The sequence below is a fragment of the Melospiza georgiana genome, chromosome 3 (assembly GCF_028018845.1).
Source record: "Melospiza georgiana isolate bMelGeo1 chromosome 3, bMelGeo1.pri, whole genome shotgun sequence".
In the NCBI taxonomy this organism is placed as follows: domain Eukaryota; kingdom Metazoa; phylum Chordata; class Aves; order Passeriformes; family Passerellidae; genus Melospiza; species Melospiza georgiana.
Window position 1 is genome coordinate 66,704,407 of NC_080432.1, and position 27,413 is coordinate 66,731,819.

The following is a 27,413-nucleotide window of genomic DNA, read 5'->3' on the forward strand; positions in this document are numbered from 1 at the left end:
ACAATTCCTCACAGAGTTATGTCTGAACAGTTGAGTCAAGAAAACACTTTGGTGATAACAGGTTCCCTCTGGAAAATAACCAGTTAAGGAGGGAAAGAGGGGTATAAGCATAGGAATTTTAAGATGCATGAGGAACTGGAGGGCGGGGGACTGATCCCAGCCTGTGTTGAAAATGGAACATTAGGCTGAAGGAAAGGCAGAAGTTACAGATCTTGTGGGTTGTCTTTGGGACAATTCCCAATCTATTTTAGGAATGGAGAGCTATGACTGTATTAATGACATTGATTGATTACAAAGTAGGTAATATTAGTCAGTACAAAAGACGATCAAAGTACTACCTGAGAAACCCTTGGGACCACCTTTTGGCTTGGAGTATTTAAAATGCAAACATTTATACACACAGATCAGAACCAGGCCTGTATAACTGAAGAGCTGTAGGTTATCCAGACATAGGAGGAAAAAAGGAAGGAAAAATTTGACCATATCTGTTGACCTAAAATGGTTATAGCCTACAAACAGCTATACCTAACTATGTCATGTGGTGCTCAAAGAAACAAATTGATCACTAGCATAAATTAGGAGGATTGTTTACAGTAGAGGTAAGACAGCACAACATCACTGCTGATGTGTTACTGGTGGGCCTTCATAGAGACAAACCCAGAAAGCCTAATACAAACTGGAATGGGAACCAGCTACCAGCATGAAATGACAGGAGGCTGAAAGTGTGAGTATTATTTAGTATGACAAAAACTAGAGCTGGAATTTTGTGACTACTTTCTAAGAATATATTTGAGGCTAAATATCAGGGAGGAAAAAGAGCATGATGATGTTTAGGAGGATAATCAAACCATTACTGGAACATGAAACAACTTTGCTTTAGGAATAACGAGGTCCTGAAAATCTAGTGATTAGGATGAAATCGGATAAAATAATAAGATAATCATCACACAGTCACTGTTACAATAAAGGCTCATAGACCAGAAGAGACATTCTGGGTCTTGGATCCCTACATCAGAAATGAAAGAACATAAGTAGGCTTCTATATGGGAGTGTTTCAAATGAGCTTTTCAGGAAATTGGAAGTGAGGTGCAAATGACCTCAAAGGAAAGACATTTTTCTATGGGTAGCATAAAGTGAAACTGGTCATGTGTTTTGTGTTATCTCTTTCATCTTACAAAGCCTATGACCCCTTAAGAATAAAGATTATTTTCTTCCTTAATTTATGCATTGTAGCCAAGCTTCCTGTTGTATCAACAGTATTTTTAAAATTACTTATTCATTCCTGTAAAAAGCAAGGGTTGTCTGCATATCCTCTCAAATTAAGACATGCAAAATATTAAAACCTTCCTCCTATCTAGGCAGTAATCTGAGTGCAGATGTTTTAAAAGGCTTGGGACATGAGGACCCTTTCAGATACAGCAGCTGAAGCTGTGCTGGGGGTATGTGGAGTCAAACACACTCAGACCAAGCCTTTTGGCTCTGCTCAGCACCACATTGCAGCTGATAACCCCTTACAATGCTGGTAATCCACTGCAGCCTGCTTACCAAGACAATTTCCACCACCCTGAATCAGGAACTTGGGACCAAACCCAGAACCCTCCTGCCTTGGAATGCTTTTGGCTGGCTGAGAGGCTCACTGAAGGTGGGACTGCAGGAAGCTCTGATTTGTTCCATTGCAGCAACACCAAGCTTCTGTACAAGTTCTAAACAAGGAGTTTATCAACTTATGCCAGATTTAGGGATGCTCTATATCATAAAGTGTTATCAGGACTGCTGTCAGGCCCAGCCCTGATTTTCCATATTACATCTTAAAACAAATGTATTGTGCTTTAAACACACGTGATTCCCTAACATACGTCAGTGAGTATCACAACCCATGTAAAATCAGCAACAAGCAAAATCTCCCACTTTGCTTCTCATGAAAGTGTAAAATTCTCAGACTACCAACACTTTAAAGTTACACTCTCACCTGCTTTTTCCTATCTAAGTCACATTCACCATATCAAGAATGGGACTGTGGGTGAGTTTCAAAGAAATCACTGTAACTTCGGTGCTAAATTGCTCTCAAGTCTCCATTAAAAATGCAACAATGAGCATGGGGCCTAGAGAACCCCAGCTCTGATTTTTCTCCACACAAATGCAAAAGCATAAGCATCTTAATTTCATGAGCAGAAGCTACTTGTTTGACATGATATAACATTTAATTCAAAGCAAAGTTGACACTGACGGGATGAGGTAGTTACTCAATATTTTGTTTCATCCTCATTACTCAGCATGTAGTCCCAAGGTACTACTTATGGAACACCATCCAAATGTCACCCTTACGACAGAATAATTCATTATATTATGGACTTCAAAAAAAAAAAAAAAAAAGAATTAAGTAGCTGAAACTGGGGTCTGTCAAATTAGACATCCAGGATTTATTCCCAGATTGTGGAACCTCTGACTAAGGTATAAAGACTGCAACAAATACTCAGGAGTATGAAGTGAAATAATTGTTATTACTGCCTGAACTGACAATGGTCTTGGTGGCAAGGGGCAGGAAAGAAAATATACTGCCCTCCAAAGCCAAAGCTCTTTTTGCTCTGGAGAGGAAGGGAGAGCAGCGGCAGACACTGCCAAGCAGGTCAGTTTCATCTGCCCCATCCAGAAGTCATCTCTGTGTCTGGACTGAAGTAAAGCACTTTCTCCTGAGATTTTGGAAATAAGCCCAAAGCAAGCTGTCAATTGGAATGTTCAGAAGCATGGGACTCACCCAAATACTGAGTGGCTTTCCAGTGGGTCACAGCAAGCCCCTGTCTGCCTGAGGACTATTCCTTTCCAACAAATTCCAAAATTCTGCTGCAAACCAGGAACGCAGTAGAGCTCCTCAATATTAAGAATGCATCATTTAATTACTTGTATAAGTGAGGGCATAGGTCAGTCTAAATCTAAGAATCTGCTTCTCTATCTTCAGTAACACCTACCCCAAACCTGTAATTTCACTTTGCAGTTATGAAAAGTTTCATTTGGGGGAATCAAATTCTTTCTGCTTTCACCACTGCCTAACTCTGCATCCATTTAATGCATTATTTCCATTAAGCTTGGGAGAGTTTCCAGCCAAGGATATTTCTGCTGGAGGCCAGTCCAGAATGGTGCAGCCCAGGATAGCAACCAGCTAAAGCTTTTCTAATCCCCACATTCACAAACGGTGGCTCACAGTGCCTGGCATGCAGGAACTGAATAGAGCAGGCAAGCTCATATTTCTCTCACCAGGCCAAATTAATAAAAACAAAACCTGATTTCTCCTTCTCATTTTCCTATTCTTCCTGTTCCCCAATATTTTTCCTCTTTCAAACAAATTTTTTTTTTGTTTGAGAAGCCTAATGTTTGGCTGCCTTCTGAAGAAATGGGCACAGTGACAGATGAAAGGCCGTATTCATCGCCTAATTCAGAATAGGGAAAAACCGACTGCTGTGCATTTAAGATTCTAACAACCTTGCAATTTTGTAGAGCCGTTTTCCCCAACCCATTCTTTTGAAGAAATCTGCTTTTATTCTGTTAATAACTAACCACAGTTGCAGCAGCATGGATCCGATTAGCAGTTCTTACGCTACAAAGGGGGCTGGGGGGGAGGCTGTGAACAGGGTTGCCAATTTGTCCACCTGGGTCCCCAGAAGAAAGATTAGATGAGGTGCTTGCTCCTTTCTTCCCCACTCGCTCGCTGCTCTGCACTAGACAGACCTCTTCAAAGCTCAGCCACTGATTTAATTTCTTTTTTTCCCCCCTCTAAAGTCTCCTTTAACCACCCCTCCACATGTTTTGCACTCTGCTGCTGCGTCCCTCCAAAGGGATGGTGTGAATTGGGATGAGAGGGGTTGGGAGAGGCTGCAGCCACAGCTTGCCAGCATTTTCTCTCACGCCTCTACAGGGCCTCTGAATTGCTTTTCGATTTTGAAAATTATATTTTCTTAAATTTTTTTTAAAAGTGCCTATGTTCTTTAGAGAATGATTCAGACCCGGTAGGCATACTGTGTTTTTTCATTCTGTCCTTTTAATCCTTCCATAAAAATGGTAGTTTTGCTTGCATTTGAACTGAAGTGGAAGACTGTAAAGGGTTGTATGGATTTAGTAATCTGTAATTACTTAGGACACATCACTCCATGTTTGTAGTAATTACATGTAATGCAAAAAGCATATACTTCAGCTAGAGGAAAACCATTCTCAAATTTTCTATAAAATGTCAATTAAACTGAATATAAAGCTGCAATTGATGCAAGTGCTAAATATCTAAAAGCTCCTAACAAAGGAGAGGGTAGTATTTCTTTTTTGGCTCATTTCTTCCTTCCAGAAATGAAACTTACCCTGCCACACACCTGAAACTTAAAACCTCAGAATTCTATTTAGGGATTTAAACCAAGTTCCAAAAGGAAGAATTTTTCATTATCAGTGCTCATTCTCTAGACTGTATTTATAACCAGGAGGAGATTTTTTCTCTAAGCTGCTCCTTATTGTGTCACCTGCATTCAAGAGCCTGAGAAGCACAACAGATGTAGCAGACATACATTTCTAAAATTTACCACCTAATAAAAATCTTAACTCCTAACTTCAACATTGCCAAATTTTAACCGAACCACAGATCAACTGTTTATAATATCTGCAGTGTAAAAACATGCAAGATATAAAACAAAGGGTGAATGCAATGTGAAATTGCTGTTTCTTATCCATATTTCTTTTCCTTTGATCCACGTAAGTTTAAGAATTTCTCAGAATCAGGCAGCATTAACTTGGAAGACCATTAGCGATGGAGTTTGAGTTCTCCCTGCTCCTCCCAGCTCTCTCAAGTCTAGCAAGCAGGGAAATTGGAGCAGCGCTACGTGGCAATGAACTATTTACCTAGTCCTGCCTGCTACTCCTCATGCTAGATCACTGTCTCTGATTAAAGAGCATTTTAGTAGCAAAATGTATGTGCTCTCACTAATACTACCCTCAAAAGGAGCAAACCCTCAGCTAATCTAGTTTTTCTTATTGTGTTATATGGTATATTACACAGCCCTCGTCTCAGCAATTCTCAGGGATGAGGGAGAAAAGGGCAAGTTGACTGCATAAAGGATAAAAGCACCTTGAGGCAAACCTGCTTCCAAAACCCATTTGGTGGGTCTGATCTCCCTAGAAGACAAGATCTATCATGCCATATTTCATCTTGCCCGACAACGATAAGCTCCAAAGACCGGTGCGGAAGCGAAGCAATTCTTCATGTATTTTTAATCAACCGAGAACTTTCATCTGGCGAGCTCCCTCCGCAAGGTCACACGCACCACGTGCGGCCACGTGCCTCTCATGCAGTTTGCAAACACCAACTCCTATGTCGGCTTCTGTTTGGAAGGGGGAGTATTAACATTAGCAACTCCTGGTTATATCATTTATAAACATGCAGATGTGGATTATTAAAGATTAATGCATTTTGGGATTGGTGTCGGCATTCCGTTTGTCTCACGCCGAAACCAATTCTGTTCTTCATTAGTCAACGACAACCCACATCACCCTGTTGTGGAAGAGAAATCAAAGGTGCAAGCGTGAATTGAGAATAAGTGATGAAACTGATTACTAAGAAACTTAACGGCTGTAATCAATCAACACATCACAATAATTTGAGTCCACTGTTATCTGAAAATGGGGAAAACACAGAAAAGCTTGCCGACAGAGTGAATTGTTCTTTTGTGTTTGCTTTCTAAAAACCCACTTTGCAATTTGACTTCTGCATCTACCTACAGAGCGATGCTGTCAAAGGGCTGTTCAAATCTTTCAAGTCGCAGTTCCAGTCACATGAATTTTGTCTCTAAGGAGGAGAAAGGATATCTCGTTTTTCATTAATTTTTAAAAAAATTATTATCTGGAGGTAGTGAAAATGTTCTTCTTTTGAGACACAGAATTAATTCAAGCCATATTTGCAATTGCAGACTCCTTCTTCGAAGGAGGGACACACCACGTATCTGTCTAGTCAAGTCTGACACTAACTATGAAGCATGAAGGCCACTTTAAATATCTCTCACGGCAGTGATACATAGTTCACTGAAAAAGTGAAAACTGCAGCAGCCTATCCCATCACAGAAACCAAATACCTTATGACATTTATTCTTTATTTTATCTAGGTATAACAACCATCTGTCAACAACAACAAAAACACACTGATGGAGATGTGAGAGACTTTTCCCATTCGCTCATTAATCACTGCTTAGTATTGCAAGGGACAAGGGAGTGAGAGACAACCTTTTATTTTATGATAAAACACAAATTAATGCCCTATTTGCCAACGCCAATAAAGAGAGACAATCTACATTTGTGTAGCCAAATAATGACAGAGTAAAAACCCCCAAACATTCAAAACCAAACACACACTACTTTAAATTTCTTGACAAAAACATAAGTGGGTTGAGAAAAAAAAGTTATAAAGAAATGCATAGTTAATGATCAAATGTAAACTGTAGCTGTCCAAGGATGGCCTTAGAACATGCAGCTAAAACTAACAACAAACATACCTGTCAAATCTTGGCCACTGTGGTTAAGTATATTTGAATTTTGTTACGTGAAGCAGAGCACATGCATAATTATGCAAATATGTTAATTGGATTTCAACAGCCTTCATACTCTAGATGGATTTGTACCAGCAGGGTGCTACCAGTGACTCACAGAGCTACAAGAAGTGGCCTGTGTACATTTGCTGCCACAGTGTCCACAGCAGCAGATGCCCCGCCATGGGGGCTGCTCAGCCATTGCCAGGATGGTGGAAGCAGGCCTGGCAGGAATCAGCAAAGAGGACAAACCTGATATGGGGCAGAGCACAGATATGGGGATGTGAACACCACTGATCTGGCCATCTGGGGGAGGGTGCTGGACAACTCTCAGCGCCGGATCCTTCAGGGTGTTCAGTCCATAGGGCAGAAATGTTTGGCACTGGCTTAAGACAGCAATTAAACACTAAAACTGCAATGTGTGACTGAGAATTATAAGCATTGACCCACCAGATATTAAGCAAGTGAAACCACTTAAAACTAAACCCCATAAACTACCCATAAAAAGTAACCACCCAGGGCATGCTTTTTTGGGGGGATTTACTGTTTTTCTATCTGATACTTAACTTTGGGCCAATAAAAAACAGCAGGTTGATGCCTGTGGAAAATGAAACCCTCTGTCATCATGAAAACTGAACAGGAGGAACTTGAACAGCGTGTCTCTGTCTCTTTTCATCTCCTGCACCTGTTCTGGAAAGACCACCTCTGCAGAGAAGGACACCTCCTTGATCTCTGGCAACGTTGCAAGTATGACAGGAGTTTTTATAGTGCCTTTTGCTGCATAGTGTTTTCTCACAAAACCTGATTGAGACTATTTAGTTATTTCATGAAGCCTTGAGACAACAGATTATTCATCAGTTGTGACCTGGACTGAATTCTAATAGGTATCACAGGCTGGATGCTCCCTGTGCTAGAAGCAATGCCTTGAGCTACAGCACTTTACAATTTGCTTATTTTTTCATCCTTTGAAAGATAGAAACACTCTAAATGTTGTACAAATCATTCAAAAGAAAGGCTTTTAAACTACTACTATGTGAAACATTCACATATTTCATTTATAAGCATGCTAGATTTGCAAAACTGCTGATTAGATGTTTTGTGCACTAGAAGTGATTAAGAACATAGCTACGTCAATGGCATTTTGTGTTTTGGTTTTTTTCTGGTCTGGATGCCAATGAACAGCATGCATCTTCCTTGCAACAAGCTGTTGCAATATTTTTGCCTCCGGAGAAGCCAAGGGAGAAACATTGATAGATGTGTTAAAATAATCTTTCTAGACAGGGGGATCATATCCATTTTACAAGGATATAATCCCCTCTTATTTTGCAATTTCTTTAGGGTATTTGAAACTTCAACAAAAAGCATAGTATTACAAATTAATAGATTCATACATTTGTTTGTGTTGGAAGGGATCTTAAAGTTTGTCTGGTTCCAACTCTCCTCCCCCCTGTTATGGGCAGGGACACCTTCCACTAGACCAGGTTGCTCAAAGCCTCATCCAACCTGGCTTGGAACACTTCTAGGGATGGGGCATTGACAGATTCTCTGGGCAACCTGTTCCAGTGCCTCACTACTCTTACAGTGAAGAACTTCTTCCCAATGTCTAATATTAACCTCCTTTCAGTTCAAAGCCATTCCCCCTGGACCTGTTACTCGTGTCCTGTTAAACAGTTCCTCTCCAGCCTTCCTGTAAGCCACCTGTAAGTGCTGAAAGGCTGCCTGCCATAAGGTCTCCCTGGAGCCTTCTCCTTGTCAAAAAAACAAAACCAAAAAACCTCAGTTCTCTCAAGCTGTCTTCCAGAAGAGGTGCTCCAGCTCTCTCACCACCTTTGTGGCCCTTCCCTGGATCTGCTCCAACTTAGGGTCTGCTTGTGTTGGGGACCCCAGAGCTGGATGCAGAACTTCAGGTGGGGTCTCACCAGAGCAGAGCAGAGCAGAGGGGCAGAATCCCCTCCCTCACCCTGCTGGCCGCACTGGTTTTGATGCTAAAGGTTGCCTCTCTGGGCTGCAAGTGCACATTGCTGAGTCTTGCTGAGCTTCTCCTCCTCAAACACCCCCAAGTCCTTCTCAGGGCTGCTCTCAATCCATTCTCTGCCCAGTTTGTATCTGTTGGGATTGCCCTGACCCAGGTGCTGACCTTCTGCTTGGCCTTGCTGAACTTCATGAGGCTCCCACAGTCCCACCTCTGAAGCCTGCCCAGGTCCCTCTGGATGCCATCCCCTCCCTCTGTGTGTCAGCTGCCCTGCACAGCTTTGTGCCATCGGCAAACTCGCTGGGGGTGTGTTTGATCCCACTGTCCGTATCACCCACAAAGACATTAACCAGTGTCACTTTCAGATGGTAGTCTTCTCTCCCTCAAAAATATTTAAAAGAGGTGCACGTCATATAATATACAAAATAGTGGTGGTTCACAGGGTAAGTATGTAGAATAGCTCAATCCCAAGGAAAATATTTTCCCAAATTCTTTTCAAAAACAAGATCTACAGTAAAACTATTGTTTTACTATAGTATCTTCTGGAAACTGGTTCAACAGGTAGGCTTCTCTTTTATAAGGCATAAAAGAAATCATCACTCCTATTCAGATTCTTGCAGTAAAATGTCCCTTTGGACTATGATAGACTGCTCCTCATGTTTCTCTTCTCGCAGCATTTTAGTCACACACACTGACTAACAAGCACACCAAGACAAGATGTCCTGTTACTGTTCCATCTGCGTATCCCATTTCCCTCTTGCTCCTCTTTTTTGCCTGGAGTGCTGGCTGTAATGCTGTAATTCTGATGGATCCTGGATTTCAAGCCAGCTAGGTGTGAAAGACCTCCAGGTTTGCAGAGAGTAGAGTTCAACACTGAACGGATTACATCTATTGATTCACATAATTATCACAATTAAAATTTTGGGTATTTTTAAACAGAGGAGGATACTGACTGGTTAGCAAAAATTAAGAAGCCTGGCAATAATACTCCTAAACCAGAGTATCCACAAATGGATCTCTTTCCGAAAATTGCAAATTCATGTGTCCAAGTTCCTCAGTGAAAGGAGACAACAATTGTAATAAAAACAACAATGTAATTGAAGCTTAACAGAGTGAAAATAAACTTGTTTCTTCAGAAAGTACATGGAATGTCTTAAAAGCACAAGTCAAAATACTGATCTATGTAACTGAAGTCAAAATACCAATCCACGTGAAAAAAATAATGTATTTCTAAAGGCAGCATTTGCTACTCATTTTTAGCATGGCATACCCTTCTCCTCTATAGAGATAAAAATTGCTGTAGGGGTTTAAAAATAATAGAATCTTGTACAAAATCTGCTTGTCCATCATGGGTTAAGGGATTCCTGGCCTATCAGCAATCTTTCACAGAACTCTTAATATTAAAAAAAATCTGCTGCTTACACCGCAAGGGAGAAAGAGCTGACAAAAGCCTTTGGCCAGTGAGATCAAAATTGGGGATGGGGGGGAGAAAGGGGAGCTTAGCTTATTTACATTTTTGCTTTGTTAGTAAACTGGAATTGTTAGAGCAGGAGGGAAAGGGGAAAAAAAAAGAAAAAAGTGAAATTAACAGCCACTAAATCTTCTGGCAACAGCAGTGCATTTTGATATATGCTGCGTCAGCTTCCACTAATGGTTTAGGGTTGAATAAGGCACAGTTCAAGACCCAAAGCAGTGCGGGGCATCACATCTCGTTCTTTGGAAGAATATGTACCCTAATTATAAAGATGGCTACAAAATAAAGAGTTCAGGATTTCTGGCAAAACAGAATAATGATCTACTTAATAGGAAATCTTAATGTCGTATTGAATCAGTAGAAATCACAGACAAGTAGTATTTCAGCCCTGTAATGAACATACATCTGAACAAGACGTCGTCTGATTTTGAGAGAAAACTACCTTTCTGAAAAAAATCCATCAGAATTGCTTTTTCTGCTCTTAGGAGTTAATCTCCCTGGTCTATTCTGGTAATGTGAATGGAAACAAAGGCTCTATATGCATGTGCCACTTACCACACAAAATATCCATCCAGTATTTCAGAGAGCACAGGAAGGAAATGCCCACTGAGCTAGGGACGTGCCAATGTCAGTGCTGCCTGTGCCAGGCTGTTCCTGTGAAATTTGTGGCGTGCAGCAGAAAGCAATGCAGGGTGACAGGATTGCAGAGGGGTGCGGAGACAACTTAAACAGGCAGTGGAAGAGAATCAGCCATTTGGGAGGTTTAATAGGGGGCTGTTTGTTTGTCTGCCCTTTTGATGTTAAATTAGTTTTCAATTTTGTTGCAAGGAAGGAGCCATTGGGAAAAGGACGCTTCTCTTCCAGTAAACCCTGGGAAAGCAACACCTTTATTTTAACGGTCTTCCCACCAAGAACCCCCTGCAACATTTTGGCTTTCCCTAGCTATAGCTATCAGCAACACAACAGCTGCTCATTTTACAATGACTTGCTGGAGAGAGAATGATTGAAAGAGCCAATCTATGTCACATTGAGAAACTGTGGCACAACATCGCAGGAGGTAATAGGAGAGGAATGAGGTCAGAACAAACAAGGGTAGGGTGAGAACGGAGAAGAAAATAGCAGAGAACAAAATTACTAAAGGCAAGGTGCTGTACTACACAATCTATGTTTAAAAACGTCTACAACCTGACTGCTGCAAACAGCCACAGAAATGCAAACAAGCTCTGTGATACTTTTTCTTAGGGTCTCATGAATGCAGCTGATGATAAAAGCTACCAGAGTCCTTGTAATGAAGAACAATGGTGTGAACACACTTAGGTGAAATCACAGTCTAATTCATACGGCTTGAAAGCCCCAGCACCCAGCAGCATTCCTCTACCACAGGCCTTTAAACAGCAGCCTTGCTTCTCTCTTTGCAGCTCGAGAAACAGCAGCAGCAGCAGCAGCAGCAGCAGCAGCGATGGTACCGCAGCTGCCCGGCTGCCCTCTGGAGAGCGCTGCCTTAGCTCACGTCTGGGAGTTCACCTTTAGCAAGAGCTGCAGAGACCAGAAGCTTGTCTATGACAGGGAAACAGTGCAGGGTGATTTTGATTTAGCACCATTCATAAAAATCGTTCCTGAGAAAGAATTGCTTTTGTGTTACTGCAGCAGACCAGAAAACCACTGTGCAAAATGGTGGCACAGTTTGTATGTAGAGACAATGCTTTTCACTAGGTGAGTTACAAAATGAGCTTTTGGGGCTCATCTGAAACGATAAAGTGACTCTGACTCTGACCCTGACCTCTGAGCCCACATACCTTCTATTTTTACCCCATGGGGATGAGGTGGTTTCATAAAAGTTATTACTCTCCCCTACACACTCATGCTCATCCTTACATATCATGGCTACAATAAAGCTATTTTCAGCGTCACAACGTTTTTTCCCCATTCAGCAACCAAGCTGCTAAAATGCCAATCAATTTACTCACCTGAATCTGACTGTGGCAAAATGTTACCTTTCCAGCCAGGTGGACTATCTGGCTTCACTCAACAACAGAGGTGGATTTCTACACCAAAAACAATGCGAACCACCTTGGAAATACAAAGCTACCACACTGCATATAATGCTGTCCCCACAATTCCTGCTCCACCTGAGCATGTGCTGCCAGTCAGAATGGCTGTAGAGGTATGAAATAACTGCAGGGCATGCACAGCATCAGGGCTCAACATGCTCAGGCCACATTTAGTACTAAACATTCCTGTGTGCACTGAGCTTACTTCCCTCCGCTTATCTAGTTTAACCTCTGCAGACAAACAGGCAGGAACACTTTACACAGATACCTTTGTATCAAATACCAAAACACATTCTACTCTCTGAATTTTAACCAGCATTTGGTTTACAACAACACTCAAATCACCTAAGAAAAAGGCACCTCTGCTTTTGTTTCTTTTAACTGAGGTCCATGTTTATTATTTTGCAGTTTTGTCAGCAACTGATGTTATCCCCAGGGTAATGTCAGCACTCTCCTACTCCTAGGAATTCCCCTAGTATTCAAAATGTCAGAAGATAATAAAAAACTTGAGCGTCGGAAAGAGAATGAACTCACCTGGAATACTAAATACAAATTGCTGCCTGACCCTCTGGAATAAGTAACATGCCAGATGGGTAGGGATAAGGTAAGAACTGAAATTAATGTATGCCATTTTTTTCTTCTGGGTATCTTAACAGATTTCCACAAATTTCTGAATATACATGATTGTGTGTCATACTCTAAATTGCATAAGAGAGCGAGCATCAATCCTGCCACTGGTATTCCAATTACTACTGATGGGGCTGAATCCCAAGTAACTTGCTAGTTTTTGCAAATATTAAGAAATATCTCATACAATATTCTGTATTCATGTCAAAAATCACATTGCCACAATACAGAGTTAGAAAATTTCTGCCTCAACCTGCAGGTCTGTAACCACCATTCAAGCTCAACAGCCAAACCCAACAAAAATACACAGTTAGAACAAAAGAAGGACTGTAAATAATCAAGAGAAGTATGTGACAAATGATACACAAAGCAAATACAAAAACTACAATTAAGTATTCACATTCACATTGGTTGGTGATAAAGACATTTATCGAACCTATGTGGAGTCAAGTTCAGAATTTTGAGCTTTCTGAAGTCTTGGTAGCTGAAGTTTAGATTGAATTTACTTTTGCTTTAAGTATGCATTTTTTTTTCAGAAAAAGGCCCTGAAAATGCAGGATTCTCAGAAAATAAGTTAGTTTGGAATATGGGAGTATTTATTTATGTATTTAATAAACCTATCAATTGGTTTAATTTTGTTTGCTAGAACAAACTTACCTGGAATACTCGCTGGAGAAATGGGACCAGATCTTGACTGGTTGCTTCCAACAGGTGAGCCTACAGGGGAAGGCGATGGGCCCCCAGGGATGCCAGAGAGATGTGGAGAAGCATGAGGGGAAAACGGAGACTGTGCAGGGTTGCTCTGCTCCCCTTGGCTGCTCGTGGAGCCTGACGCGCTGACAGCTGAGCTCAGGGTTGCTTCAGTTCCAGTCGGCAAGTCGTCAATGGATCCAGATAAATCCTGAGCAAAAAGGAAAAATGACCATAAGTGCTTGCATGAATACTCAGGCCACAGGACTCAAGAGCTGGCATGGCAATAGATTCATTTGTTTACTTATTGCAGCAGATAACTGAGAGGTTGTCTTTAACATTTAACACATAGTTAAATTATGTCAGAAAACAAGGACGGTGTGCACAATTCTCTGCTTAATCTCTAATTCTTTTGAGAAAAAGAGCAAGCAAGGGCAACAAATGAATTGGAACCAAATTCATTCAGCATTGAATTTAACCTTTTCCATCTGGATTAAGCTTTCAAAATTAATCCCACAAATGCTGCCTGAGCATACCAAAACTAACGAAAATGATACATCAGTTTCACTTTCACACAGTATTTAATTTTGGGGTTTGCTACCATTACAATCACAGCTCATACACTTCACTCTAAACCCCTACAATGAGAGAAGAGTGTAAAATACACAGCTCTGTAACACTCCCTTGCAGGTCCTTTGCCTTGCAACAAGGAGTGAGAAGAGGCCCTGCCCTCAGCAGCAGCACTGGATCCGCTGGCCACCAAGGAACAAGGAGCAATACAAGAACTGTATTCTGCTGCTTCTCCATTTCCACCAAACACCAATGTACAGCTCACAGGTTCGATTCAATTTCATCTCAATACGCTGCTAAACAGTTACTCCATTTCAGCTCATAACTGCTGCATTTTCAATGAGAAATTTCCTCTGTAGGTCACAGCACATTTGAATTCTAACTATGAACTGCTGGACATATTCCCTCAAGCTGTAACACAGAAGTTATACTGGTCTCTGAATGTGTGGGAGTAATTAGGGGTTTTAAATAATTTTAAGATCAGATATGAAAAACCAAGAATGCTGTAACAAAGCAAGCACATGCTCCCCAACTGTCAGAAAAAATGTTAATTCCCAAGCATCACAGAAAAACCTCATACAAACCAAAAGGTGCCAATATTGCTATGCTTCTGTAGCTATTGGCAGGTCATGAGGAACAGGTTACTTTGTTGCTATTTCTATTAGCAAATTAAAGCTCAAAAAAGTGGCATGGATCTACCTCACATATAGATCAGGTAATGAAATGACCCCTGAGACTTGAAATAACTGGCATGACAGGGTGCATTACTTTGACTCATCCTGACTTCGTTGGTTTGGCTCATACAAGTGGTTGCAGTACAGACAGCACGACCCCTTGTCCAAATAGCACAAAAAGAATTGGGTTCTGCCTGAGCAAAGAGCAAAGGAAGCAGAGCCTTAGTGCTGCCTGATTTTCATAACAAAAATGAAGTTTTTTAGAAGTGACAGAACAGGGACAGATCTCACACGGTGTGAGTTAGAATCCTGCCCAATGATGGCTGCCTCCATTGCAAGGGAGGCTCAAAGCCAGGTTCCCTAACAGACAGGACAGGAGGAGTAACAGCTGAAGCACTGCTAACACTCACCAGAGGCTGTAGAATGCTGCCTGTTGCTCCTCCTTGTGCAATGCTACCCTTTATTCCTCCTTGTCCATAAGGGCAGGGAATACAAACCACCCAACTCAGCTCTCTGCAGGGCATCTTGCAGGCCTTATTTCAGAGGAGTTCCCACAAATACTTCAAGAACAACTCTCACCACAGTTAAATTTTGCTTTTTCTGACAAGCATGAAACTGTACATGTATGCCATGAGGCACATGAAAAGCAAAAATTAAGGCCAAAACTTCAGTCTATGTTGTAGATGCTGCATTCACTCAAGAGTAGACTTCCAAACCCGTAAAATGGAAATTTAATTATGAAGTGGGCAAAAAACTATTTTCATTGGTGTTTTTTGGAACTATCAACTGCAGAAAATGTAAACAAGAAATAACAGTGCTTGGTACTGCATAGAGCAACAGTAGAAATTTTTCACAGTAGAATGTATTTGGCAAACAGGTAAGCAATTACTGCTTTTCCATACATAATATGGTGTTTTTCTAAATGGAATCAAATCGCTGCTGTCGTCATGTGTAACAAATGCTGCAGGAAGTGCTGATAAAACAAATGCTGCTGAAAAGCATATAAAAAACCTCTGAAAACTGAATGTTGCAGAATAGAGCCTATTCTAAAGGAATATAAATTCTGTCTAAAAAACAGATAGGCACATAACTGACAGAAGATATAGAAAGCACATAGGTTTATGTTTAGAATAACAAAGGTTTTAAAAGGGTGTGTGGAGTAAAGCTTTCATTTGTGTTGGCAAACCAAAGTACTTGAAAAAAACAAATTTGCCAGGATAATGGAAAAGCCATGAAAAAATTAGCACAGTCCTTGATGAAATTATCTGCTGTTCACAGGCTAAGGCAAAACTTCAGGATGGAACTGAAGTTCACTTTTCCTGTCAGGTCACAGGATTTCTCCAGCCTTCAGAGATTTCTCCAGCCTTCCACAAGAGCAGAACAACTGGAAGAGTCCCAGGCCTCTTCCTGAGTGCCTGCTTTCCAGGAACAACTTCACTCACCTGATGAAACTCCTTCACCGAGGTGGAAAAGGAAGAGAAAACTTGCAAGACACCAGCCTATTTAAATTGCCAAGCCATGCCACCACCCTGAAGCAGTGCAGGCTGAGGGAGGGAGCAGCCTGGCAGGCACAGCACACCCACAGGGCTTTGCACGCGCCAGGTGGGATTTTCTCCCAGGAATGGGGAACTTTACAATCAGTGTATCTGCTCAAGATGCAATAATAATGTTCACTCATCAGACACATGAAGAGAATGGAGAAAGAGGTTGATCTCAGGATGGCACAGAAGATTGTTACCTATCTAGAAGTCTGGGCTGTGCAACGCAATCTCCTACATTGTCTTCAAGTGGGCTAAAATAAGAAATATCAGCTGTTTTGTACAGGGTGGTTTGGGTTTTTTAATTTGTTTGGGGGGGGATATGGGTTGTGTGTTTTGATTTTATTGTTTTTCTTTTCTGTTAACACACACTTCAAGGCCTTTCCTAGTTTTCTAATGTGGAAAGCCTGAGCAAGCAAGCAAGCAACCGGGAAACTTGCAGCATACAGAGGCTTTAGAATCACCTCTCTTAAATAAAGAAGCTAATTGTGAAATTAAAGAGAAGAAAGACTTTATGTGAAGCACCTGGACAGAAAGGAGAACAGAAAGTTGACTTCTGCTCTATTATCAGCATTTTAATGCTTTCTTTTGCCTCATTTTAACAGAACCGTAGTGAAGTTGTGCAAATTTCACATCACAAACATTTATTTATATATCAAACAGTATACACATACACATTGTATATGTCAATTACATGGATACACTTGCAATTACTTAGCATATCTACATGTAAAGCCATTAGGAAGCCTGCTAATAGGAGAAATTCACAGAGGTTTAAGCATACAGCCTAGTTAACAAAGAAGCTCTGTAACTAATACTCCTCTAGAGGACAATTTAGTCAGCAGGGCACCAAGTCTATTCTTCTTTTATAAGTAGTATCAGATCTATGATGCCTGTAAAGAACAGAGAGACCTTACTTACTGCATCTCATTCAAACCAAGGCACCTTCAAGCTACAGTGCTTCCATTTATCTTGTTGGAAAGTTGGCAGGTTAGGTAATTGCTGGGATTCTTTTAAGGGCCTGAAGTCCCCATACCCTAAGGCATGCCTTAAATTCTGCCTCTTTTCAGAGGCTTTTTCTGGAAAGCACTCATTTCTTCTAGTTAAATCTAGCAAGTTTAAAATTACCAGTAGTCTTGTGTTTCTTGTAGAGCAATCTTATTATTCCTATCTATGGTATTGTTATGACTATATTTTCAAATCTGACATAAAATCTTAGAAAAAATGAAAGACAAAATATTTTCTTTCTCCCTCCCATTACAAATATGTATTACAATTCTGTACTATTTTACCTTTATATCCTGTATTATCCCAGACATCCTAACCAGCTTTCAAAGTTCATTTCTGCATAATACTTTGATTACAAACTGAAATGTCCCCGTGCAGGATTGATCTCTTTAAGCAAAGTGTTTATCTTCAACTGTCTTCAGTTCTAGCCTCACCTTCCACCTATGCACGACTTTTTTTCTTGTCCATCTGACAAGAACAAGAGCTGAGCAAGGGGTAGAAGGGAGCAAACTGTTTATCCAGAGCCAGGAAACACAAAACTACAAAGAGACCACGGGAAAAAAAACCCTACAAACACCCATATATAATATAATAACATTAATTACTCGAGGAACACATCTAGATCCAATAAACAGCAATAGGGAGACTACAGTAGCTCAGCAATACCACCACAATTTTACACACCAACTGTGACAGGACTACAGCATTCCCTGCAGAACAAAAATTTACACTGGAAATACTTTGTGCAGTTGCAAGCTTTGCTTAGCAATGTTTCAGCAGATACAAACCAAGATTTTAAGGGAATCCCTTGCTAAATACTTACAGTTATAAAAGGATGAGCACCTTCTCTGAAATCAGCAGAAGGAGAAAATGTGGGGCACCTTGCTAATGGAGCTCCTACGCCACTAAATCACAGCCCAAGTTCTCTAGGAAGTTACTGCAGTTTGGGGCTCTCTGGTGGGGATTATGCAGAGCACATACAACCTGTGACTTATTTAAATTTTCCAACTCTTGCCTACCAGTTCCTTTATGCTTAGGGAGTAGAAGAAAAGCAGAGATATTAAAATAGAAGACATAGATATTAAAATTAAAGACACACAAAACCTTACTGTCTCCAAGTAGCTGAACACCCCACTCTACCCTACCATCCACTGTGCTGGGATGAATCCCAGCACTGCACGTAGGGAACTGCATCAACTGACTGGCTGCAGGATCAAAGGCTGCTCATTCCATTCAGGCCTTCCTGCAGTATTTCCCTAGGATGGTGCTGCTCAAAAAACACAATCTTGCATGAAATATCCATCTCTTTAACATGAATCACCACTTTAGAAGCAAAATTATATATACAAGCAAACATATTTCACATGTAAGTATGTAAATATATATTCAAACAGACATACACTCTGCTATTGTTTTGGAGCCATGGGGGATTATGAACAATATGCTCTGTAATTGAGATTAACTTTGAACAAATGATTTGGCTGACAAACACACATATGTACACAAAAGGAAAACCCACAATAGCTCTGCTTAAATTTCAAGATATTTGTAAGACCTCTTTTCATCACAAAGCAGCCTATAATAGCATGTTTCAAGAAGTCTTCCAAAGGCCCTGCTGGTCACATTGTGGAGGCAGCGAGCGAGCTAACAGCCTCCCAGCGCCTACGCAACCGGAAAAACGCACGGGCGCAGCAACGACTGGGACCACGTGGAAAATCCTTCTCTTTTCAAAGGCTGCCACCCCCAACATGGGTATCTTCCTTCCACACCAGCTGCATAATAACCCTCATTTAAGCAAAAAAAATGTACCTAACACACATCCTTAAAAAATTGTTTATCAGGAGACAGCAGGGCTGCCATTACATTTCTGCCAAAATCCCTTTTACATGCCTTACTGAAATTAATTCTGTGGGAAAACAAGGTTCATTCTCTGAATCTTGTTAAATCAAGGTCTGCAGTAGGAAAAGTAGGGAAGACCACTTCCAGTACAAACACTTCCCTGAGGAAAAAGCTTGATTTCTATTGACAGGGCTTATTCCACTTGCAAGACAAACACAAACTTTGACAACAGCTAGGCAGAGGTACTTCTTATGATACTCGCGTTACCTAGAAATCTTACTTAATTCCACTTACCGTATGTTTCAGTGTTTTTAAATAGATTTTTAATTTTAACCTCTATGTCACAAACTATTAATAGAATACTCTAAAGGAAGGGAATTCTAAGTATATGATCAAAACATTAGTGTCTTGCACTAAATTTATTGACAATGCACCACTTGCTAAATATATTCCCTTCATTCTGTGGACCTCATATGCTTCCCAAAATAACTTGGGTTACTGAACTGTGCTGCAAGTACTCTCTCTGATCAGTATCAAGTATTTTCTCTGAGAAGTTTTACAGGCAAGTCCCTGAGGATGCAAAAATCTTTCCCCCAAAAGCCCTATATTCACTCAAGCAACCAAGAAGAAGTGCAATCAAACAACACAGTGCCAGTGCCCTGTCTGATGTCCTTCCAATCTATGAGATCCTGGAATTAGATCAGTCTTCAAGAAGTTATCTCGTTGGAAAAACAGATTCAAATCACAGCTTACTACATAATTGCTAAGCAAAAGACTTGTTAATTCAAAGAAAGAGTAATTTTTTACTGCAAAGGATTGTTTTTTGTAAGACAACCTTACCTAAAAATAAAAGTTGTTGACCTAGGGATACAGGAATCCAAGAACAGAACGTGACTTGCCCATATCTGTCACACATGGGATGAGAAGAAGTTGCTAGGATGGATACAATCACATTTCTGTGTATAAAATGATCCATAATGGGATGTTACTTGCTTGTCCAGACAAGAGCTTTACACCAAAACCAGCTTGGGGCATCTAGGAATTCAAAACTGATGAAGATGAAGGCCCCACCAGCCACACTCCCCCTGCCAGTGCCAAGTGCCACTCACTGCAGGGTCTGCAGCTCCCTGGCTGCTACCAGGAAGGGGCTCCTGAGTCCTACAGCTGCATCAAGTAACCTAAAGGCAAAAATTCACTGGTTTATAAACAACGACTCCTGTGTATGAAATGATAAATACTAATGACCCATGTGCCATCAAAGCAAATTGACAAAGTCTGACAAGGACTGTAAAGCAGAGGACACACAGCCTGTCAGACAAGGATACTTTTTAATATTGAAAATAAACAGTAAATCTCCAGAACAGAAAAACAGTAACACGGCATCTCTCAAGGTACAAACTTCCCTGTTTATCTCTGAAGCAGAATGCTTAGCACATAGAATTTCGGGAAATAAAATTTAAAAACAAAAAGCCACAAACCCTTAGGAGTAATTTGTTTCTTCAGTACTGTAGCAAAGAAAAATTCTCAGCTAACAACTCTTGTAGCTACAGCATCAGTCATTTATCATCGATAAACCATCAACCTTTAAAACAACCAAATCAATGAAAACCACAACAAATTGCCCCAATGAAGAGGAAAGAAAAGTTGTGTTTGCATAACAGCAATCTAATAAAATTCAGTTTATTCATACTACTTCCCATGCATAGTACCAAACTTAACCACTCCCAAACATGAAATTCCTTCTGTTAAACCTAGAGGGTTTTTCATATAAAGAACAGTGAGGTGAGATGTAACAACTTTCCTTTTTTGTTTCTCTTCATATTACAACCATTTTCTAGATCATGTAGCCTACAGTTGCGTCCATAGGGATAAGACAGACTAAATTGGCAGAATAAAACAGAGAAGAAGCTGAATTAAGCAAACCATGTACTGACCCAAAATCTTTCAAGCTCTCTGGAACTTGTTCTTTTGGGGATCACTATCCTTCTCCCTTTATGCAGCAAGCCTAGTGATGCCATCCTGATGTTTAACCTGAATGGACACTGCATGACCACCCTGCTCACCAGCCCAGACTGCTCTCCTGGCTGTGCTTCTGGCCATGCTGAATTCAGCATCAAAAAGCCACAGGGAAAACACCATGTAGCTGCTACTCCTCCTCCCATTACCTACTTACTCTACTTTCACAGCTGATGTAGGAAGAAATCAGACTAAGTAAGGAAGGAGTACCAAATCACAGGAAAGAGAAACACGGATTTGAGCAAAGGCATATGAAAAGGAACTAGACATTATTAATAGAACATATGGGTTGGTAGATCTGAAAGAGACCAAACATTTCAGCAAGAGCAGCAGCAATATGCATTAGAAAGTACTGCTTACTCCCTTTATTCCATTTACTCTGGCCATCATACTTGGGAAACTTGCAGCACATTCAGTCAGACATAGACCATCTGTCTTTGAGACTATGTATTCAAAAATCCGATATTATGCAGGTGTGGCTCAAGCAGAAAGGAACAAACAAAACTTCAGAATACCATAACATGTGATGTGGTAAAATTCACACCATGCCTCATCTGGACACACCCAGAGACTGCAGTGCAGAGATTCTCAATAGGTCTGTGCTGGGCACCTCCCATAGGAGAAGCCCTTTGAACATGACCACACAACCTCATGTGGCTGCATGTACCTTACTGTTTACTACTACAGACATACCCTGAGTCACAACACACCTATTTTGCAACTATTAATTGACATCTTTCTACATGTGCTTCTCAGACTATCCCATCCCACATGGCATCCAGAAGGCACTAACTGTGCTTGTAACTTTGGACCTACAATACTATCTGATTTGGAGGCTGCCGCTGAGAGAATAAAATGTTGGTCCAACAACCAAGTGCCCACTGATCACTGAAAGGAGATATTGTCATGCCACAGTAAATTAGCAAGTTGATAACAAGTGAGCTGCTCTGCCAGCCCAAGGACACCTATGCATGGAGCACGATAAAGGGCTTAAACAATGCATTGAACCAATACACCTGTATGCCCAAGGTTTAAAAACTCTTGATCCACAGCACTTGCCTTTTTTTTCTTTTTTTTTTTTTCATATTAATACCCTTTGTAGAGTTATGGTTTGATAAAAAAGTCTGTCCCAGCAGGTTACCGTGGGAATAAGGATCTACAAAACATAGTTTTTCATTAGCTTAGGGCTTGTGCATGCATCATACCGCGTCTCTTTCTTCTCTCTCCCTCAACACCCTGTAACCAAATACCACAATTCAATGAGATGGTAAATAAGCCCCAGACACATCTTAAACTTCAAAAACACAGGTGCTCTGTTAACTTTCCATCTCTTCCTCTTGAATCAGAGAGGAGAAAAATGTATACATCAAAAAGACTGATAAATATTGTAAAGACAACCTTTTCAAGGAACTGAATAAAGTGACTACCCTCAGAGAACTTCCCTCAGAATATTAATTAATTAATTAAGTATTATTTAAAATACTGGATATGCAATGTTATACTGGGGTAACAGGCAGAAATGAGTGTTATAAGGTTTACCTCAGTAAATTTAGCTCAATTTGCCACTTCAGACTCATTGTCTCATCCTCATGCAAGATCCTCTCCTCCTTGTTCCTTTTTCTCTTCATTTTCATTGAACCAAATGTAACTCAGTGGAATGTAGTCTGATCATCAGTATGGTCACAAATGCATGGGGCTGTGATCACTCTGCTTCTGCTTTGTTCCTCACCCCCAGCCACACACTCCAACTGCTTACTTCTTTCTGAGGTCTGTGGACCACAGCAGCAAAACCAAACAATTACTCTTCAAGAGCTATTCACTCAACCCCTCCCACATTTACATTCTCCAGTAACCTGGAAAAAGATGGGAAAATAAAATCCATGCCGTCAAAGAGCAGAAAATAAACTTTCAGATTGTTTCTCACAAGTGCCTGCTGGAACAAGGCTCCCAAAACACCCCAAGTTCTGGAATTCACATTTCTTTGCAGTAATTCAGTGCTTGCTGGGCATGCTAAATAATTAAGTGGCCAGGGAATCTGGTATTTTGAGATGATACCTTTAACAAATTTATGTAGAACTCAAGTCTCAGAAACCTCTATATAAATTTCAAAAGGCTTCTGAAATTCTAGAAAAGTGTCGTGGCTTCAGTTTTCTTATTGAAATAATGCCTTGACTAGCCCAGTAGGAAGCATAACTTGTAGCACTTCAACCAGGCATTAAGAAAAAATTCTGAAATACCAATACTCTTCCCCATCTAGTGCTAAGGACCATTTTGGCATGGGAAGAGGTATCTCAAGGGTAAGATAATGCCAGGGTTGTCTTGACTGTTGAATTATCCAACAGGTTCATAATTTCAGGTGCACTCCTGAAATCCAGTAAAGGAAGAGACACAAATGGATGTGTCACTACAGAAGTGTTAAACACTGTGCACTAAGCAATCTACCGAAAAACCCCAACAGTTCAACTACTACGGTTCTTTAATTACTATATCATACAAAGAAAAAACATCCATGGGGAATTTTGAGGGTTTTGTGTGCCTGAGCATGCTTCAATGTTGCAGCTTATGATATAGGGAATAGGGAGTCCTGACATGTTTTAGATAAAGGTTGTAGTTGGTCATTCTTCAAAAATTTTCCTTCTCTTTAAGGGAGGTTGGTATTGCAAGAAATACCTATTCCTTGCAATGCTAATAAAAGTGGGCTGAAAAAATTCCAAGAAAGCATGGGTAGGATGTCCAGTATACAGCAATTGTGGTTCTCAAAAATGCGACTGCCACAATGGATGATCACTTGGTGGGGCCTTACTGGGCAGGACACTTCCATCTGCCTTTTAGTATGTACCCAGCCCCTGCCCTGAGGTGTCAGCTGTCCTTGTCCAACACCTGCCAGGCTACATCCCTGCTGCAGCTTCCTCCAGCAAGCACCACTGCAGTGCCACAGCCCACAGTGCACTTGGAAGCCACGTGTATAAAATATTTGTAAATACAATAAAAAGTGACTCCTTTCCCCATTGATCTGTATTCTTGTGGCACTGAATTTTGAGTGTATTCATAAATGTTGTGGAAAAACACATCAGGTAAAATGACAGTGGTGGAAAAAGAAAGAACTGCAGCTGGAAGCTTCTTTGAAAGAGGGTTTCCCAGGATCTTGTAAGGCAGTGATCCTTTGCTCCCCTCTCTGGCCGCTCCTTTTCCCCTGTGGGAAGCCAAAAGAACTGCAGCTCTAGTCAACAACTGCTTCCTGGTCCTTGCAAGAGGAAGCAGAGACTTCAGCCCTGCCAGACCTTCAGGTGCAGCCCTATGCATTGCTGATTCTCCATCCTCCATGCCTGTCTGAGCTTTGCAACACAGCGTAGGGAGCTGGGCCAAGAAGGTTTTTGGGGAGTGCATCTGATAGAAGGATGCAAAAAGAGTCATCTGTACCAAGGCATGGTTTGTAATTGTTACAGCTTGAGAGGAACACTGTTCTTAACCATATGAAAGTTCTGCTGCATGGCTTCTAAGGTCATTGCTGCTTTGCAGCAGTTTTGCCTGAGCTCCTGTCCCAGTTCCCTATTCAGTCTTCTATGCTGAAGCCTACAAATGGGGCCACTGTTTATACACTGCTGCCTCTCTTTAAAAAGACAACTATGCATACCACAACTTCTAAGATGCACCTGATGGAACTATCAAGCCACAGCTTAATTCAACCTTTAAGTTATTCATTAGACAGACCACCAAAAAAGAGGGGAAAAAGCAAATCAGTAAGTTAGATCTTTGCAAAGTCTCAAAATACTTCTGAAGGATGCTTGTCAGAACAAACAAATGTACCAAAGGAAGAAACAGCCTCATGAATTAAGTAAAAAAATAAATAAAGGGAAAACATATGAAAATTTCAACAACTGTGCCAATCTGTTGCGAGCTGTACCCGCGCCAGTGGGCGGCCTCGGGGCACCGTAGGATTCCTCAGTGCAGTGCCAAGCTCCAGCAATATTGTTATGGTTAGAGAGGAATTTCTCACAAGAGCTAACAAAGGCAGAAGGTCATAAATAAACACAGCAGGATCGCCTTGTCAGTTCTCATTATTAGCGCTGCAGGCACTTGCTTTTCTATGGGCTGCTCACAGGTTCATTTAAGTGTAAGAGCTCCTCCTCAGAATTTCATGCTCATAAATAAAGACAACATTTCATTAGAAAGAAAGGCACACCTAAGTTATTTTTTATTCTTTTTTTTTTCACACACACAGGGGCACATGTGCTTGAGCTGGCTGCGCTGTCTGCAGCTGCTCTGTCCGTTCGCACCCTGCACTGGCACAACCTTGCACTCAGCTAATCCAGAGCTGCAGCAACACCCTTGTATGCTGGCCTCTGTGAGGCCATGCAGGCCTCCCTGAGACCAGGGCCATAATGAATGAGGAGAGCCTTACTACTGTAATAATGCTCACCAGAATTACATCTGGCCAGGAAATGAGGCTGAGCTCCTAAACCGATCCTGACGTGCATTATACAACTAGGAAAGCACAGCTGTGTGATCATTACTGCAATTATAAAGTGACATTTAGTGTTAATTTTCTTTTCTTACTGAATTTTGAAACAGAGTGGGGCCAGAAACAGTAACTCTGGGGGTACAAATATGCAAAAAAAGGAAATTAAAGTTTTTTGAGAGTGCAAATATTGATTCTTCATCACCTGTCAGAGGTTAACAAACAGCTGAGTGAAAACACCTCGTATCTCCCATACACATATCCACCTTTACCTATATCCATACCAATAAAGATGAGTGAAAAGTAAGCTCTGTGTAAAACTAGACACATTTGAAATAAATTAACACTATCATGTAGTGCATGCTGATTTCAAGTTGCAGATACAGTGCTTTTCAGAATATTCAGAATATAAGAAATCAGCAATGCTATCTCTGGAGAGGTTTTATTTTCTACTTATTACTTTGGGATTAAAAAAATAATGAAAATATGTTAATAAAGCTCAAAGGTTCACAACCCTGGAAACACTGCCAGTAAATAAAAAGTAAATAAAGTAACAGGCCTTATGTTATGCAGGGGATGCCTAGCAATTGGAAAAATACTTCTTGGTCACCATTCCTTCCAGCACAAGATAGGTGACAGAGAATGTAATTACTCACCTGCCTATCCCACCCCCCAAAATACTGCTCCCTCTTGTGAACTGTACTGAACACCAATGTACCAGTACATTAAATGGTTGTGTGTATCTTTCTAATTGCCTAAAATCTGACCAACGTTATTGTTAATATAAACTCAGATCCTCACCTTTTAAAGCAAACTATATGACTGACAAGCAAAAATCCTGGTGCCTTGCACGCTTTCTGTGAGAAGCTTGGGAAAACAATTTTCCTTCCAGTTTGCTTCCTATCCCCATCACCTGCTATCAGAGGAAGTCGGGTTGTTAGTCCTGATGCATTACAGCAGCAAAGCCATGTTCAAAGACCTGTTTCCCTGAGCTGTGCAGCCCTTCATTACACACCATTCATCATTATCAACACCAGGAACTGCTGGAACGGCCCTTGTGAATGAAAAATCTCCCTGTTTAACTTCTAGAGGCTGCCAGCCCACTCCCTTTGGCCTCTGCGCTGAGGCAGGCTTTGTACCTCGGGCAGGGGGCTGCTGGCCATGCTGTGTGTGCCCTCTGCCCACAGCCCACCCTGGCAGGAGGGCAGCAGCCCCTCTCTCCCTGTGCCAGCAGGAACGCAGGACTGCTCTCCGAACGGCCGGCCCTAAACTGGCCTCTGCCAGGCAGAGAGCTGCAGGTGCCAGGGAAGAGCCTTCTCTCTGCACACCAGCAAGGCTGTGCCTCTTGGCTCCACACTCCTGCAGGGGAAAGAGCTGCTGCAAGTGCAAGGAGATAGAGGAAAGGACAACAGTTTCCAGCTGGTCGGTTCCTCAGCCTCACCTGATCAGTAGGCAAGGTGCTGCCAGGGCACAGGGCAGGCAGCAGCCCCTTCTGCAAGCACAGACATGGAGATGCTGCTCTGTTTCTAGCCTCTTCCCTTTGCTCATTTTTTCTTATTAATATTTTAAAAACATTTACGTAGCAGACACGTTGCAATTAATTTATCTTCCCTGGTCAAAACACATTTACTTCTGTAGAAACACTGCTCTGCCACCCATTTCAAAAGAAGAGCTGGGTTTCAGCTCACTCACTCAAACACAGATTTGGATTAATTTGTGTGCCTCAATAATTATTTCAGAAAAGGAGAACTCCTCACAGAAGTTAAAAAGTGACCTAAACCTACTAACTGCTGTGTGCTACGAATGGCAGTGGACGGAGACAAGGAGGAAGATGTTTTTCAGGGGTCTCTGCAGCACTTTTAAGTCACAGTGAGAAGAACTTTAAGTTTCACACACCCATCTTTTTTTCTTCTTTTTTTTAGTACCATCTATTTGGTTCTTCAG

General features: G+C 41.2%; 1 protein-coding gene across 1 annotated transcript in view; it reads right to left on the reverse strand.

Moving 5' to 3' along the window:
- The window catches only part of ARID1B (AT-rich interaction domain 1B), a 324,972-nt gene that overhangs the window by 85,464 nt on the left and 212,095 nt on the right, over nt 1–27,413 (reverse strand). The window contains exon 5 of the mRNA XM_058019477.1: nt 13,333–13,576. Coding sequence (XP_057875460.1) covers nt 13,333–13,576 — 244 coding nt within the window. The remainder of the gene's footprint in view (nt 1–13,332; nt 13,577–27,413) is intronic.